Source organism: Typopeltis vanoorti, chromosome 22 (assembly GCF_054136105.1).
Source record: "Typopeltis vanoorti isolate ZY-2024b chromosome 22, IOZ_Tvanoo_1.0, whole genome shotgun sequence".
Taxonomy (NCBI): domain Eukaryota; kingdom Metazoa; phylum Arthropoda; class Arachnida; order Uropygi; family Thelyphonidae; genus Typopeltis; species Typopeltis vanoorti.
The window spans coordinates 35660893-35679501 of record NC_143570.1 but is presented as its reverse complement, the minus strand read 5'-3'; the positions used below and the strand labels follow the sequence as shown (position 1 = coordinate 35679501).

General features: G+C 34.6%; 1 protein-coding gene across 1 annotated transcript in view; it reads right to left on the bottom strand.

The window, feature by feature from the left end:
* Orc3 (origin recognition complex subunit 3) overlaps positions 1 to 18130 on the bottom strand; it is a 283514-nt gene extending 265384 nt beyond the window's left edge. Inside the window, exons 1-2 of the mRNA XM_090412057.1 lie at positions 17828 to 18130; positions 12435 to 12489 (exon numbers count right to left, since the gene is read on the bottom strand). Of these exons, the coding sequence (XP_090268183.1) occupies positions 12435 to 12489; positions 17828 to 17872 (100 nt within the window). The 5' untranslated portion in view covers positions 17873 to 18130. The remainder of the gene's footprint in view (positions 1 to 12434; positions 12490 to 17827) is intronic.
* Positions 18131 to 18609: the final 479 nt, after the last annotated feature.

The following is an 18609-nucleotide window of genomic DNA, read 5'->3' as shown; positions in this document are numbered from 1 at the left end:
GTGTTCTCCCCAGGATCTTTTGAATGGGCATGCCACCCGGCTGATTTTACTGACTGGCCAGCTAATTAATGTTGTGAATTGATATGGCTAAATAATGAGCAATTATTAATCACATGCCAATTATTAACTGATACCCTCACGAGTATCAATTATTAATTGATACTTGTGAGAACAGCTCAATTTCTTGCATTGCAAGCCAATCCGTACACAGATGAAGACAAAAATCGGGATCTCGAATACAACAGTGTCGGTTGCAAAGAAGATCTTTTATGAAAGAGACATAATTTTGATGTTTGAGAGAAATAAATTGTGAAAATTGAGCGAATTCGAATTGAAGGCAAAAATCGATGTTAAAATTTATTCTACATTTATTTTTTTCTTAATAATGGTTTTTGTCCGAAGATCGTGAGTCGATTATTTAATATTTTATTTTGTAAAAGAAAATAGGCCTGCACATCAAATATAGTTGTGATCTTGGGGAATTCTCGAAACTCTCGAGGACTATGACATCAGTCTCGAGTGATACCAATTCCCATTCCTAGTAATTAATACTTATAAATAGTAAAATTGCAACATAAAGCGTGTTATGTGTCTTGGGCATTACTGTCAGTGCACAATTCAGTGATTTGTTCTGATTAATTTAATTGATATTTTGTATTTATTAAATTATCTCATAATGAGTAAAAAGTCAAGTCAGAAAACCACACTCTTAAGTTATTTTAAGAAAGATGAAACCAATAAGCATAGTAGCGAAAACACCAAACCAACAACAGAATCGTCAATTTCTGATAAAGAGACATTGTTGTGGCTCGTCCATGTGGTGAATTAACTTCTGCAGAGTCTCTTTCAAATGTAAAACGTGCATCTAAATACCGCTTACTGGGTATTAACAGTGAGTGGTTTAAAAATTCCATTGGTTAGTGATGAAAGATAATGGAATGATCTTTCACTGCTATGAAACACGAAAAGAGATGACCCACAAACAAGGAAGTGACTTCGGTAACCATGCTTTTCAATGTCTTGTGCATGGCAGAAGACATTGAAAAGCTTGCTTGGTTGACCATGAACAAAGCAAGTTACACACTGATTCTTGTTCAGATATAATTGAAAAATGTATACTAGAAGAAACTGGAATAGGGCAAATTGAAAAATCAACTTCAATTTTGAATAACTTGCAGAGAGAGAGAGATGCTTTTCTGGGAACTTTAAGATTTGGTTAGCGAAAAATGAGTTACCAGATATGACATTATTTGCAAAATTGCTTGAGCATTGCAAGGCTATGGGCTGTTCCTACTTAAAACATCTTAACGTTGGTAAAAATGCACTTTATATCTCAGAAAGAATAATGCAAGAGTTGATTGATATTTTAGCATCAGAAATTAGATCTGAAATACTGAAAAATATACATTCTGCAGATTATTTCAGTGTTTTATGTGATGAAACTATAGACATCTCAGTTTTAAAACAGCTGATTTTGTACATTAAATATGTTTGTCAGCTTAGAAAAGAGGTCAGGGTTAGTTTTGTATCAACTTGCAATATCATTGATGGCAAAGCTGAGCCTATAGCAAAGTAACTGAAACCCTTGACAGTCTAGGCTAAAAAACTTGTAATCTGGTGGGCCTAGGATCTGATGGAGCAGCTGTCATGATTGGAAAGCAAAAGGAGTTGCAAAACTGCTCAAAGACTGTAAACCACTGACTGGCTTTTGCTAGTGCCCAAGCAGCTGCTGAAGTGCCTTATTTAGTCATGTTTAATGATATCTTAAGGCAATTGTTTTTCTTCTTCCAAATTTTCTCATTCAGGATGGCTGGTTTAACCCAAATCCAAAATATACTGAACAATCCTCAGATTAAACTTAAAATGGCTAGTGACACTAGATGGCTGTCTCATGATTCTGCAATACAGTCTCTAAAAGAATGCATGGTAAGTGTTATAGCTGCATTGGAAAGAGAGGGGCCATTGAACGAAATATCACAGCTGAAGGTTTAAGTAAATATATCAGAACATACAATTCCGTAGCTTCACTAATGATGCTTTCAGATGTGTTACCACATTTATCTAACTTGTCTAGATCATGGCAAAGGCAAGATGTTGACTTAACTGAAATAGAGCCAGTCTTAGACGCCAGAAAACTCTCCATCATGGAATTGAAAGACACTCCTGGCAGTCAGACCTTCACATTGATTATTCAGATTCCAATGTTATTACGTTTAAGACTACAATACATGATAAATACATAGGCACAGTTATTAAATACCTAGAAGCAAGATTCCCAGATATGCCAATCATTTCCTGCTTTTCAAGACTTTTCAATGCAGAAAGTCATGATCAACATGAGGCATCTGAGATTCTTTTTGATTATTATTCTAGAAATGGAAGTCCTGCAGTTTTAAACTATGAAAGTACTAAACTAGAATGGGCAGTTGCATCAAAAATGATTAATGGACACTCATACAAAAGTCTAGATCCAAGACAAATACTGCTGAAATTAGCAACAATATCCGAGCTCAAAGAGTCTTTTCCAAATTTAGGAAAACTAGCTGCTGTTGGACTGGCCATAACTTTTCAATGCAGAAAGTCATGATCAACATGAGGCGTCTGAGATTCTTTTTGATTATTATTCTAGAAATGGAAGTCCTGCAGTTTTAAACTATGAAAATACTAAACTAGAATGGGCAGTTGCATCAAAAATGATTAATGGACACTTATACAAAAGTCTAGATCCAAGACAAATAGCTGAAATTAGCAAAAATATCTGAGCTCAAAGAATCTTTTCCAAATTTAGGAAAACTAGCTGCTGTTGGACTGGCCATACCTGTGAGTACAGCTAAATGTGAAAGGGGTGTCTCTGCATTAAAAAGGATAAAAACCTACAGGTTTTTATCCTTTTTTATCCATGATGTGATTCCTCATGTATTCCTCAGTCAGAACACTCTAAATCTGATGCTGATTTTGCTGGAGGGACCAGATTTAACAGATTTTAATTATGAAAAACTGACAACTGGGATTCTAAGAAGAGAAGAATTAATGTATAGAATTTTAAGCTGTGAGCATTACAAGGTTTTTCATTACTTATTAAGAAAATAAGAAAAATCCTAGTCTTGTTTGTTATAATTACTATATCAAATATTATCCTTGTTTGTAGTAATTTCTAATAAAATTATTATTTTAATTTGTTACGAAAAAGGGACTTTCTTAACTCATTCAAAATATGTGTTTTTATAATATTCTATTGAAGATTAATTTGTTTAGGTTACGATTTGTTTGTTTATATGGATGTTGGAATTTTCATTTTTCAGTTTATTTACTATGTAACAAACACTAAAGTTATATTTACAATATTAATATTATACTGATGTCAGCTTTTAGTTGGTGGTATTCCATGAAGATAATAGTAAACTGAAATTCTGAAGCTTTCATTGTTATTAGAGGGATTGTATTTACAAATAATAGAAAATACTGCACAGTATCTTTTTTTGTATGCCCGGCTAATGCTTCATTCCACCCGGCTGGTAAAAATTTCTGGGGGAGAACACTGCAAGTCTCTCTGGAAAAGTTGCAGTTTGCTTTGGGAACTTAGCAGAGTCTGTGCGAGATCGGTTATTAGTTTTTCTTTCCCTTGCAGTGAAACATTTAATAACTGTAGATGTTGGAAAACATCAGTGAAAAATGCCATGTCTAACAACCACTAAGCTTCGAGATGAGCGAAAAATTTCTCCTCCTCTCTAAGAAACTATTTGATTGGGTCTAACAACAACAACAAAAAAAACTTGTTTAATACATTGCTAACTGAGAGCCACCTTACTAAGCAAAACCATGATACATCATTAGGAATCTCATCACAATTCAACTCACTGAGAAAGCTTTTGAATTGTCAGTGTATTTTAGCACTTGAACGAACAAAATTGACAATTCTTAAAATTATTTCCCCATTACATGTTCAAATTTAAAACACTTGGCAACTAAATGTTCCCTGTGAATAATGCAATGTACAGGTAGGAAAGCAAGATATGATTCATCATTCTCAAGGAGTTGCGCTTACGAAGCTTTTGTAAGTGCAACTTCAAGAGCTTCTTTGTTGTCAGAGTCATGTTATAACTTTCAACACTATCAAGTCTAATAGCTCTTCCTTGACATTCAGATCGTGAGATACAAAATGGACAAATGTAGATAGTTGTGTGGTTTGTCCTGAATATCTGTAGATTCATCCACAGATATTCAGTATATCCACAGATATGCAGCACAGTTTTTCAAATTATGATGCAAGTTATTTAGAAAGTCAGCACTGATAATGGAAATTCTTCTTTCAGTTGTATGCCTGGAGACTGGCATCTGTTCAATCAGTTTGAGTAGTTTTTTATTATCCGGGTCTAAAACTGAAATTATTTGTGCAATATTCTTCTTGACAAAGTCTCCTTCTGTGTATGGACGTTTTGCCTCTGCAATATTAAATGCTAAAATAAAACTAGCCTTGGTAGTAACATCAGCCTCTTTAGTAAACATGGACATCAATTTACTCTGACCATGGAATTGTTCTTTCAAAGCTGAAAGTTTAGTTTGCCTCAGGTCAGAGCCAAGAGAAAATTAATGATGTTTGAGATTGCTGGCTTTGAATTGCACAAGTATTATTTGGCATATGGAACACATTAGTTTACTTTGTCATTTCATAAAAATCCTCGTCTCACTCTGGCCTAAAACTTCTGTGTTCTCTTCATATTTACATTTTTTATGTGACATTTCTAAGCACATTTCTGAGTTCAATGATAACAAGCACTGTCAGTGGACTCTCACAACAATATGTTGAATGATACTGATAGATGAGCACCGGAAGTGTAACTAACGTGTTGTGGCGAGAAGGCATAACTTTTGTTTCCCCAACTCTCCATCATCCATCTCGCCATGTACATACTCGCTCTCATACCATCGCATTAGTCAAAGGTTACAGCTCTTCTAAGTCTTATTGGAATTATTTTGACGATGCATAGTTGCCACCCCGGCTTTATAATGAAAACTACTCACTTTTGATTCCTTTTATAGCTTTTTTAAAACATATTTCTTTTTAGCATGATATTCATTTTCAATCTTCTCAAAACAACATGGTGATTAGCACCTATTTCAAATCTCCAGAACTCTTTTATCCACAACTTTTCTCTAGGTATCACACTATCAAAAAGAATGTAATCAATAAGACTTTTCTTATTTTGAGTACGTTCTCTCCATGTTAATTTATTATTATTATTACGTGACACCACCAAGTAGTAAGGACTCATTGTGGAAGGGTACACTACTCCACTACAACTCACTGTCTTTCTTACTTAACCTCCAACACAACCTGACACAATTATCAACAGAGCACCACTAGTGTATATTATCTATAAATCGTGTGTTCTCATGGCTGATTTCTGTTGAATTTGAGGTTAATGTAACACTGACTGTCTGGTGTTTTCCCCAACCAGCATGACATCTGATCAGGTTATATTATCATATTCATGTGTGGTTTAAGAAAATACAGAATTCAATTTGGTTATGTTCTCTAAGTAAGTGATATAACTTTACCCATTAAGCAATTCCTTATAATAATTGAGTTATTAATGTTCATAAAGAAAGACAACTTCATAATTAAACTTCAAAAGAATTATACACTTAATCACAGGAGACACTAAGAGTGAGTTAGTGAAATCATTAAAAATAAAATAATAATAATAAAAACACCTTCAGCAGTTTATTAGATTTATCATACAACACTCATTTGAATAGACAGAAGTTTGGGAGGGGAGGAATATTTATATTTCATATCCTTTCTCACTGTAGACCCTTTTTAATAATTAGGCCATACAAACACTACAATTTTTTTTTTTTTTTTTTTTTTTTTTGCCAGAAAGAGATCAACCACCAAATACAGAGAGACTTTTGGTATTCTCTGGATCCTGATCACATTTCTAAAATTGTACTGTAGGTTTATGATCCAGATTTCAATCCTCTTCTCAGTCACTTTTTTTTTTTTCTATAACATTCCAGTAGTATCTATTATTCAGCCTGAAAATTAGCCCATATTAAATCCATTCCTAAGAAAGGTAACAAATTTTTGCCATCTAATTACTATCTTGCAAAGCAGATAAGCCAGATAGAACACAATTACTGAAAACATTACACTGGCTTCATAGTCTTAGCTGTTTCAGCCATAATTCAAAGTAACAGAGAAAACTGAATAGTCAAATTTCTTGTCCCCTTGAATCCTCTCAACTAATAAACGATTACCAACATCCATATGGATTTCACTAATGTCAATCAAGAAGAGATCTCTGCTTATGTTATTCACCTCTGGAAAAGAATTGCCCTTAATATCCCTAAGGCACTAGTGAGTTAAGCACAAAAGAAGGTCCTGTCATTTTTTTTGTTGTTGTGACTCCTACCCACAAAAGGTTGTAAACCTATAGTATAGCAGTAACATGGATGGCTAGGGTTTTTCATATTTTTTTTACATAATCTGGAAACTCTACTCTAGAGACCAAACATGAATCCTCCCCCCAAAGCTGCTTCAAGTCCTCCAATAATTAGGATCGTTGTTTCACACCAGTTGATGAAATTCATCTCCCACTTAGAGACAATCACAAATATCCATATCTAGGGTGGAATGTGAATCCTCAGGTTGGAGAATAAATATTATTATTACATGAGCAAATCTATGGAGTCCTTAGACTCATTGAGGGAGGCCCTAAACATTATGCCAAGCACTATCCAACATTTGCCAAATATCTATCATACTTCACTTTGAACTCATTCACAGTCAAGGCAGTCACAACAGACTCTAACCTATTCCACTCATTGACCACTCTCCAAGCAAAAAATTAGTCCTCAACTCCTGCTAAATACACGTGTCAATTTCCAAGGATGGACTCTAGATCATCTGCCTCCACATCTGTTCAGAAAAATTTCCTGTGTTAATCTTGTAAAAACCTTTCAGTAATTTGTCTACTGCACATATATCTGGTCAACTGGGCCAAGAAACCCAGGTGACCAGATATGTGTAGTAGTCAAGGAGTCTTAACAAAGCCCTATAAACAGGTATAATAACCTGCTTGTCAGGGCATTCTTCAGTAACCAAGTAATCTGATGAGCTGTTTAGTCACTTTTGCAATATGCCCTCTGCTAACCACTTGGCCAGCAATGGCCTGTCTTCTGATTTCTGCAAGTTGGTTGCTATCTGTCTTGAAGTACATTACTTGTCATGGTGGATGGATCTTTATCCTCAAATTTTCCAACTAATGCTGATGTTCCACAAGACCTTCTCCATCTGACTGTAATCTGGTACAGTGTTGCTGATGACAGTATATTGCATTCCTCTCTCATTTGACATGCCTTGTACTAACTAAACCAATGACCAAAACTTCCATCACATCAATTTCTACAACTACATTTTGATCTCTTTATTTCATTTCTCAACTCAAATCTCTAGAGATTTTTCTTGGGATTATTCTAACATCAAATCAATCTTGGCATAAACATTACAAATACTGCCTCATCTACATCCAAAAATTAGGTTCTTTCTTTTACTGGAGGTGTTACTTTACCTTTGAACAGTTGTTAAATTTATATATATAATCAGTCCAATCATTCAGAAGTGTAGCTTGGGGGGAACCACCCCGGACAGTACTTTGAACCATTTTGAACTTTTGCAGTTTATTCTAAAATACAGTCTCGAGAACTCAGTTCCAAATTTTGTAATATCGCTGCGAATTTTCCTCACAATTGCAGTAAGTGTTGCTAGTTGTGAGAGGAATTTTTCTAAATAAAATTGATTAAGAAATACCTACATTACTATGAAATAGACTTTGCCAATGCCATCAATGATTTTGCTAACAGAAAAGCAAGAAAAATAACATTTTAGAATGTTGAAATTAGTTTTATTTCAAAAATAAATAGTGTTTGGTGTGTATTGAGAGGGGTGGCAAAAGCTCTAGCTACACCACTGCAATCATTGAATATCGTTCTCACATTTAAAAGATGTCCTTAAAATCTTCCTAAAAATACTTGAACTTAATAACAGATGAGAGCAATTACAATGATTAATGACTTAGCTCGTTCTAATTCACTAAATTTTTTCACCCAGATGTTCAGTTTCTGCTATTTGCATTTGCTACATACCCCCCCCCCCATCCCAATCTCTTCCAAATCTTCTAAAATATCACAGATGCCAAAAAATTATATCCTTGGTTTAATCCTTTATCCAAGTGTAAGCGAACAAAGCCTACACATGAGGTATCCACACAACTGGGCTACTTGTATATAGAGGCTAACAATTTCACATCAATTGCCTTAGTATTACATAATGAAAAACACAATTCTGGATCTAGCTCTCACTAATGAGACCTCAATAAAGGTCGAACCTGGTCTGGGTTCGACAAACAAAGCCTACACATGAGGTATCCACACAACTGGGCTACTTGTATATAGAGGCTAACAATTTCACATCAATTGCCTTAGTATTACATAATGAAAAACACAATTCTGGATCTAGCTCTCACTAATGAGACCTCAATAAAGGTCGAACCTGGTCTGGGTAGAGGCCCTTCACATAATGCTTAGCATTATACACATCCAAAAGGATGTGTGCTTGGCATTACGGGATACTAAGGCAATTAATGTGAAGTCACTAGCCTCTATATAAAAGTAGCCCAGATGTGAAGATACTTCAAGCATAAACTTTGTTTGCTTACACTTGGATAAAGGATGAAACCAAAAATATAATTTCTTGGTATCTTTAATTTACAGCAGGGGTCGGCAACTGGCGGCCCACATGCGGCCCATAAAAGATTTACCGTATTTACATGGCATGTGGTCCGAATGTTGAATTATTTAAATAATACATTTTATAATATGAATAATAAATTAAAAATAATTTTTATGCCTATACTTCGTGATATCGCCATGCAACTTGGCGCGAGTCAGCCATGTGAGTAACCATGAGTGGGGATAACAAAGGCAACTTCATCCGACAACAACCAAGATTTTGGCACACTTTTGTAGTCGCCAACTATGTCTGTTGAACAAACATATGATGGAAGAAAATCTACATCATTATACATGTTGCAAATCTGCATCTACAGTTGGATGACAAACACAAAAGGAAACTTTTGTTGGTATTATTGAAGATTTACAAACAGAATTTTCAACAAGATTTCTGGATTTTCATAAATATAGCATCAAAATGCGATTATTTTTGAACCCTTTTAATGTCAACATTGATGACTTACTAAACGAACTACAGATGGAAGTTTTGGAATTACAACACAATGAAACATTAAAGAACGCATTTTCGTTAGCAAATATCCAAAACTTTTATTGATGCTTACCAAAAAATTTGAAGGATTAATCAGTTTTGCAAAGAAGATGATGGTTGCATTTGGATGTACATACATTTGCCAACAAGTATTTTCTGCCATGAGTTTTAGAAAAAATAAATTTGTTTCTCGACTGACTAATGAACATTTGCATGATTCGATTCAGATTTGCACCTCAAGTTATAAAGTGGATATAGATAATTTGGCTAAGGGAAAACAATCACATTAAGCAAGGAGACAGATATTGTGATGCATAAACTGTATAACTTCGTTTTTACGTGGTAACAATTTTTCATTGAGTTTCATTTTTATGTTTGTTTCATATCTGGTACTCTAAATATTTCTGTCTTTTTTAAGGTAGGTATTATTTATGGGAAAATTCCCATGTTACTCCTCTAAACAAAAATAGGCTACATAGCCATAAAAATAATAATCTGTGTTTTTTTTAGATTGATATAATAAAAATTGATAATTTAAGTATTTTTTCAATCACTATTTTCTCTTAATTAAACTCTTGCAGCCCGATTATTAAAAATAAAAGCTGAATGTAGCCCCCCAAGTCAGAAAAGGTTGCTGATCCCTGAGCCAGCAATAAGGACAAAAAATGGGAATGGGATATTTAGAATAACGCATCAAGATAGGGGTGGGACAAAGGGAACACTGCAATTCATGTATACTAATGCCAGGAGTATTAGGAACAAGAAGGAAGAATTTTTGGCCTTGATTCGCTCTTCCTGGCCACAGGTTATTGGCATTAGTGAGTGAAACATGGCTGACGGAAGATGATATAGTTAGTGGGATAGAATGTGTAGGTATGTTTAGGAGGGACAGAGAGAATAAAATTGGGGGAGGGGTGTTATTGATGATAGCTGATGAACTGCAGCCAAGGAGAATTGAAGTATTGCAGGATAGTGAAAGGGGCTCATTTGAGGCTATTTGGTGTGAGATTGATACTGGCAGAATAAAATATACAGTTGGGTGCTGCTATAGACCAGGTGATGTAATAGATGGTGGAGATGGTATGCATAAACAAATTGATGAAATGAGTGGAAGGAGGGTAATTATTATGGGGGATTTCAACTATGGTAACATTGATTGGAAGGAGGAGAGGACACATGTGAGGAAGGAAATGGATTTTATTCAATTATTAAGGGATAACTATCTGAAACAGCATGTAATTGAAAATACTAGGGGTCAGAGAGTGCTTGACCTAGTAATTACATCTGAGGAATTGGCTGTAACAAATATGACCACATTGCCACCAATCGGTGAGAGTGATCATAGGGTCTTAACTTGGGAGGTGGCTAAAGGTGCAGAATTTTCAATTAAGACAGGGTACATGTGGAATTATCGGGCTGGAAAGTATGACAAGCTTAGGAGATTGCTTGGATCAGTGCCATGGCATGTACAACTGCAAGGGCTGGACGTCGATAGAGCATGGGAAGTGATCAAAGAGCATTTACAGGAGGTTATGGCTGATTGTATACCTAAGGTCCGAATAGTGAAACAAGGAGGGGTTAAATGGATGAATAACACCATTAAGCTTGAGCTGCAAAAAAAGAAACAACTATGGAGGGAATTTAAAGAAAGGGGTGACCTGCAGGCACACGAACAGTATAAAGTACAGGCCAGAAGGGTAACGAGTGTGGAGCTGATTATGAAAGGAAACTAGCTATGCAAGCAAAAGAGAATCCCAAACAGTTCTTTCGATATGCTGCAAGCAAGAAAAAAACTGTACATGGCAAAATGATTTTAAGGAATGACGATGGTAAAGAGTTCACTGAACCAGTCGATATAGTGGAGTTACTGAGCGTGCACTTTGCAAAAGTATATCATCCAGGTGGTGACGTTGAAAAAATGAAGGAACCATTAGTTTATATGGGAATTGTGATGAATGAAGTGGAGGTGAATAGTCTACTACAGAACCTTAATGTGAATACATCTGTGGGATTGGATGGTATACCGGCACGGGTCTTGCATGAAGCGGCTAATGAATTATCAGTGCCCTTGACCATGTTGTTTAATCTGAGTCTCAGGTCTGGCTTAGTCCCTGTTCTCATATAGTTCATTCTATGGAATGAACCATATGAGAACAGGTTGAAGATTTGTGGGTTGCAGAAACTAGTTGATAGGCGGAAAAGAGGAGACATGATTGAGACATTCAAATTGCTAAAAGGATTCTATAGGATTAATTCAGATGATATTTTTGAGATCAGGACTGGTGGTGGGAGAACTAGGGGACACCCATGGAAGCTGGGCAAGAGCGTGGTTAGCAGGGTTGTTAGAGCTGGGTTCTTTACTTTTAGAGTGGTAAATGAGTGGAATAAGCTGCCAGAGTCTGTTGTGGGTGCTATGACAGTGAGTGAGTTCAAGGCAAGGTATGATAGATACTGTGAGAATGTTGAACAGCTGTGTGAACATGATGTTTAGGGCCTCCCTCGATGAGTCTAAGGACTCCTGGAGTAGCCCGTGGTAATAATAATAATAATAATTTATAGTATAATCAAGTGAAAAAAAAGAAAAAACTTTCAACATTCAACTTCTAAAGCATGTGTAGCAGCTATTCAGCATCCCTTTAGCTCAACTCAGAGAACAATTTTTGTTTCATTTATTCTTCTACTGCTGTCTTTTGGAGTAGTTTTGAGTCTTATGTACTTTCTAAACATTACCATCTAGGGGTCTTCAAAACAAATGTTAACAAATTTTTTATTTCTTCTTTCTGATCATTCACAGTAGTAATGTATTACAGACTGAACAACCTCTCATAGTTGGCATTACTACATAAAAAAAAAAAGGAGGAGGAGAAAAGTACACTGCATGTAAAATATAATCAAAATTTCTATTCAACCATCATAAACCATACAGTTTCTGAATTGTTCAGGTAAAATGCACGCATTTCACTTCAACTCGAAATAATTAACACAGAGAATTTTTATTTTTACAACTTCAATGTAGTTTAACCCCATAACTCATATTAACGTTTATCCAAAATCATGCTAGATTTGATTTCTATATGTAACAACTAAACAAAACCTAATTTAATATACGAAATAAAGATTAATTTATGGAATGTGAAAATAAATTTCTTACTATGAATCTTGCTTTTCAGTTTTTTTGATGGCCGTGGTTTGTGTACAAAACATGCCTAAAAGAAATTATAATGGGAATTACACTATTTCACATAAAATTATAACAAATATAAACAGAAATCTACAAAGTACTGCTGCTCTGAGTTTAGCATTTCATAATATTAATACTAATTTCTTGAAATGTGCCCAAAAATGTATTTGAAGATTGAGTCAGCCAAAATAATTTCTCATGTTTATTGTTAACAATAATAGATATGGTATGAAGGTCAGCAATAAAAAGGCAAAGACAATGAAAATAGGCAGAATCGTTGAAAATGTCAACTGCGTTGTGAACGGAGAACCTGTGGAACAAGTATAATATTTCACCTACTTAGGCACGATTTTTAGTGAAGATAGTAAATTAAATAATGGAAATAGACAACAGAATCAACAAAGCTGGTATGGTAGGAAGTCAAATGAATAAAATTCATATGGAATAAGAGACAAATTAGTCAGAACATTAAATTAGCTGTATACAAGACAGTGTTCAAACCAATTTTAACTTATGGATCTGAGAGCTGGGTTAGAAGTAAAACATTTGACCAAAGACTAAAGACTACAGATATGAGAGTCCTGAGAAAGATTGGAGGCGTGAACAATGCATCAATGGCAATATCATATTAAAAACGAGGATATTAGGAAAGAACTTGACACTGTCAGCATCGAGGAATGTGTTAGCTCTGCTAACACATTCCTCTATTATTGTTAACAATCTCAGGTGGTATGGTCACTTAAACAGAATGGGAGAGGAAAGATTAGCAAAACAAGTGTTCTCTGCCAGGTTTGGCAGGAAAACAACCCAGAGGAAGACCAAGATATAGGTTGATTGATACGGTACAAAGTGCATTAGACGATAGAAATATAAGATCTGATAATGTTGGAGTCTTGACAAGTAACAGACTGATTTGGAGGAAAACTGTAGATAGGAAGTTAATAAAGATGTAAATTTTTCATCAAGTACTATCATATCCTGCACACCCCCTTGAGGGTACATGGCAGGAATTTGGTGATGATGATGTTAACAATAATGTTCAAAATGTAATATTTATTTTTTTCAGCGACTCTCACAAAAGGTTGTAAACCTGTAGTAATATTGTGAGTGGGCAAGATGTTTTTTTTTTTTTTTTTTTTTGTATATTTAAGTAGAGCAATCATCTCACACTAGGTGATGAAACTGATCTATTATTTAATCATCATAATTAATGATGATTAAATAATAGATCAATTTTTAACTTTAAGAAAACAGAAGAAATGCACCATGTAAAGGACCATTCAAGTAACAAAAATTATTTTAACATTGTATTTGCCAAAAAATTCAATGTTGTATTTGCTCTTTTTCCTATTCTTATTATTTAGTAATAATAATAGGAAGAATAGGAATCATTCCAATAAATCCCCACAGAAAGTCATGTTCTCTAAATAGTAATACAACATCACTAATCACTTCATGGAACTCCTATTGACTTATTACATTTTGCAATAAGTCAATATTGCTATCTTCTGTCTTATTTAAAAGGTCTTGACACAAAGCAACTCAAATCCTGTCTCTGCTCTGTTGTCATGGACACATTAGAATGCCTCAATACTTCACTACGGTACACATTTTGTATTATTTCAAATACTTCTACAGCACTTCTTTTTCTTCTACTGGCCTTTACACAGAATTTATTGCTACTCTTCTCATCTATTGCATCAGTTACAACACACAAAAAATCTTCATTCACATAATGTGTGTTAACTTGTCTACTGCTGATACTTGTCACATGACAGTCAAAAGTTCAAATATTTCAAGCACTGGTGGACCCAGGGAGGAGGCCCTGCCCCCCCCCCCCTTACCAAAAAGAAAAAGGAAAAAAAAGACTAGAAAATTTTTCAAAAATATTTTCCTAATTAAAATTCTTTTTTTTTCTTTTTTTTTAATTTATGCTGTGTCGTGTCATCTATATCTATACTACTTATGAATTAAAGGTCACATAAGGTGGGAATACCCTTTGGCTTTAGGGAATCACGGCCGTTGTGAAAGCAAAGCGAACGAAGTAATGTTCGAGTGATACTTTGTTTGCCCGAGCCAGGCCAGAGATTACGGGAATCATGTATTGGTGATCACTGCAGATGCTCAGTCATAGGTTGTATGCAATGCGTAGTGTGTATTCTCAAATCGTCTTCTCAACTCGCCCCCCCCCCCCAAGATTAAATCCTGAGTGCGCCACTGATTTTAAGTGTTGGTCAACAAATGGTGCAATGCTCTTGCAGTAATATTAATCTCAAAACATCTGAGCTGCACCTAGTAAGTAACTGAAAATATAAAAAAAAAATTACTTTTGGTGAATCCTACCCAAAAGACTTTTAGCCTATAGCACATTAGCATTAGTACAATGGGCGTTAGATAATGCAGAAGTTATTCTGCAGAGTGCAAATATTAGCTGTTTCAAGCTGTTTCTTGCTTTCAATATAAAAGACATGTCTCCATAGTAGTACATGATCGTCTGCATCATCATTTGAGTTTGACATCTGATTCTGATATCAGAATCTTCATAATGATATCAAAATTCTGATATCATTATGAAGGAATATAATCTTATTCATAATCTATCCATATAGGTAATGAATACTGGAGATAGCATGCACTCAATTTTACATCAACCTATCTTGTTGCATATCCATTAATTCTAACTGCTAACTTTCAATTCAAACATAAGCTATATATGTTGTTCAGCATATGCTGTTCCCACCTACATCATATTGTTGGTCAATTGGTAGAGCCTCTGCTACTAATGGCTCAACAAAAGTTAAGCAAGTTTGAGCACGGTTAGTAGTTGGAAGGGTATCAACCGTTTGATGCTGCTGGCACACTCTCCCTCGATGAGTCTTTGGACTCCCTGGAGGTGTCACATAATAATAATAATAATAATAATAATATCAATATAATGTTGTGAACATCTTTTTTCTTGGCACCATAAAATTTGCTTTTCCAGACCCCTGTTATATTCTCATTATTTCTTGACTGTCTTTATCTGAAATTGATTCTGATAATCCCTATTTGGTGTGAAACCAGCTAGTTCTTTTCCAAGTTTTCTTAGCCTCTTCATAAATGCATATGCTTGCCTAAATCCCCCAGAACTCTCAGTAGAGAAATTCTTCTATAATTCCGAAATTTAGCTTTATTTCCTTACTATGAGACCTCTATTCTGACTACAGCAGACTCCAGTTAATCAGCCTCAGCATTTCATTTTAACAAGTCTAGAAAAACAAAACGAGAATATATAACAAAAATTTGGTTCATTTATTTGGGACACAACATTTGAACTGGGCCAGCCAGTAACTTCTGCTACATGGAATGTTAAAAAACGTATATTTACAATGATATGATGAAAAAACAGGGCAATTTTATCATGCCATGCTAGATGTTTGCAGTGTTATAAACACACTACAGCATTTGGATCAAAGAAAGCAACAAACTGTGTGACTGTTATGTTGTTCAAATATGTCAGGAACTGGTAAACAAAATCTGTTAGTTATTGGAAAAAGGGCAAGGACTCAATGATTTAAAGGATTTAGAGAGAAGAGTTTACCAGTTCAGTACTATGCCAACAAGCATGCATGAATGACAATTAATTTTTTTAAAGAATTGGCTTATTAGTTGGAACTTTGAATTACAATGGAAATCGAGAAACATTTGACTGGTTATTGACAATTGCTCCTTAGCAAATGTCAGCACAAAAGCTAATCTTTTACAAGCAACACAGTTTATGACTGATAATTGGCGAGGAATAAGCAATAAAATGTTTCAAAATTGTTTTGCTCAATGTGGTTTTAAGTTTCAATCAAATGTAAGATACAGCTAATAGTGAAAATCACATCCCATTTAGAAGTAAAACACATCAAAAGTATGAAGAGTTTGCATCCATTGACAAAATCTTTAATACTATAATGAAAATGGAGATTCTGAAGATGAAATTGTGAAGTATTGATGCAAAATATCAGAGGACATTAGAAGAACACAGATGAGAAAAGGATGACACTACCTGAACTCTAATGAGTGACTACCCAGGATACTAAAAATTTATTGCTGAAATACAACTCTATTTCATGCAGGAAGGCAATGAAGGTAGGCCCTGCTACAGTAATCTACCATTTATCCAACTGTCAGTTATCAGAACAGCAAGTTCTGATAATTAAAGTGTCAGATAACTGGAGTACGATTACATAGTGCTCTACAGAAGTCAACTGACATGAAATGGTTAGTTAATTGAAGGGCTGTTGTTTAGAAGGTTGGATAAATGGTAGATTACCATGTCTGCACCAGATACTTGAGGATTTTGTTCAATTGCAATCAATAAAAAAAAAAAAAAAAACGACAGACTGCACTGGATCAATTCCTAGAACATCATTAACTACTAAGAACTGCATGTAACTTTATTATTATTATTACATCACACCTCCAAGGACTCATCATGGGAAGGCACTCTGCTCTATAACTTGACATCTACATTCAGAGGCTTCAATAGCTAACACTGGGTATGAGGCAGACAACTTATCAAACGCTCTGATAAAATATATATATCTATATATTTTTTTTTTTTTTTTTTTTTTTAGGATTTCAAAAATTGATGAATTGTTGAAATGACAAAAAATCTTGGTGTCGATCTCAACACTTATGAAAAACGTTTTTAGACAATCACATGAATCCATTCCTTACTTCTGTACAAACAGGTAACAGACATCAAAATTTCTGAGCGATAAATAATTTTTGATCATGGGAAACTTTTCAAAAACTATTGCTAACTCAGAAAACTTTGATAGATGTTACAAACAGAGAACATCTATCAAAGTTTTCTGAGTTAGCAAGTTTTTGAAAAGTTTCCAGCAATCAAAAATTATTGATCGCTCAGAAATTTTGATGTCTGTTACCTATTTGTACACAGGTAAGATTTTTCATTTCAACAATTCGTGAATTTTTGAAATCCTAAAAAAAAAATTATATATATATATATATATATATAATCTTATCAGAGGATTTGATAAGTTGTCTGCCCCATACCCAGTGTTAGCTATAGAAGCCTCTGAATGTAGATGTCAAGTTATAGAGCAGAGTGCCTTGAACAGAGGTAAGGAATGGGTTTCATGAAATTTTCTTAAAAATTTTCACATGAGTGACGAGATAGAAAGAAAGATCTAGTGTATCATTTGATAATTCTTTTAACAGATTTAAATTTTTCGAGCGATGAAATACGCGAATTTGGAAGTAAATTGCTGACGGAACACCCAACAAACTTTGTTGCCTCTAACAGTTTAAAATAGTAGCAAAAGAAAAAATGCTGATTTGATAAAGTGTCAGCTAACAATTATAGCTACCTTTGAAAGAGAGAATGCAGGAAATTCGAGAGACATCTTCAGCATGCAATAATGGACCGTTCCGAAATTAAAGACATGGATCTCAAAGATTAAAGAATTCAGCGTTGCATCACAGCAACGAACCACAAAAGAAAAATCTCTCAATCATAATTCACAGAACAAAATTTCAGCCGTGTCGATTAAGCACCGGGGTAAAAGTGATTCATAATAAACGAAAATCGTATTACTCCATAATCAAGGCAGAACGAATGATTTTTCGTATTTTCCACAAATTACCGCCAAAGATTTAAATAATTGCCGCCATAAAGCTAAAAGCAGATGCCTACGGATTCTTATTATTCCCTATATTTCAATATGACATTTTAAAAAATCTCATTCCTCCCTCAAACCTATAATAACAATAAATAATAATGTATCCCTTTGTTATCATAATAATAATAATTTTATTATTATTATTATTAGAATATGGAGGAATACTACTGATTATAGCTGATGAATTGTAACCAAAAAGAATAGGAGACAGGCTGAGGGTGGCTGCTAATATGAAGCAATGTGAGATTAAGGCGTGTAAGACAAAATATACAGTTGGTTCTTGCTATAGGCCAGGGAATTCCACGGATGATCTGGAAGGCATGCATCAGCAAATTATTATAATGAGTACAGGTCAAGTGATTATTATATCGAACTTCAACTATGCAGATATAGACTGGAAGGAAGAAAGATCACTTAGCAGGAAGGAAATATAATTTATATACCTGCTAAGAGATAATTACTTAAGGCAG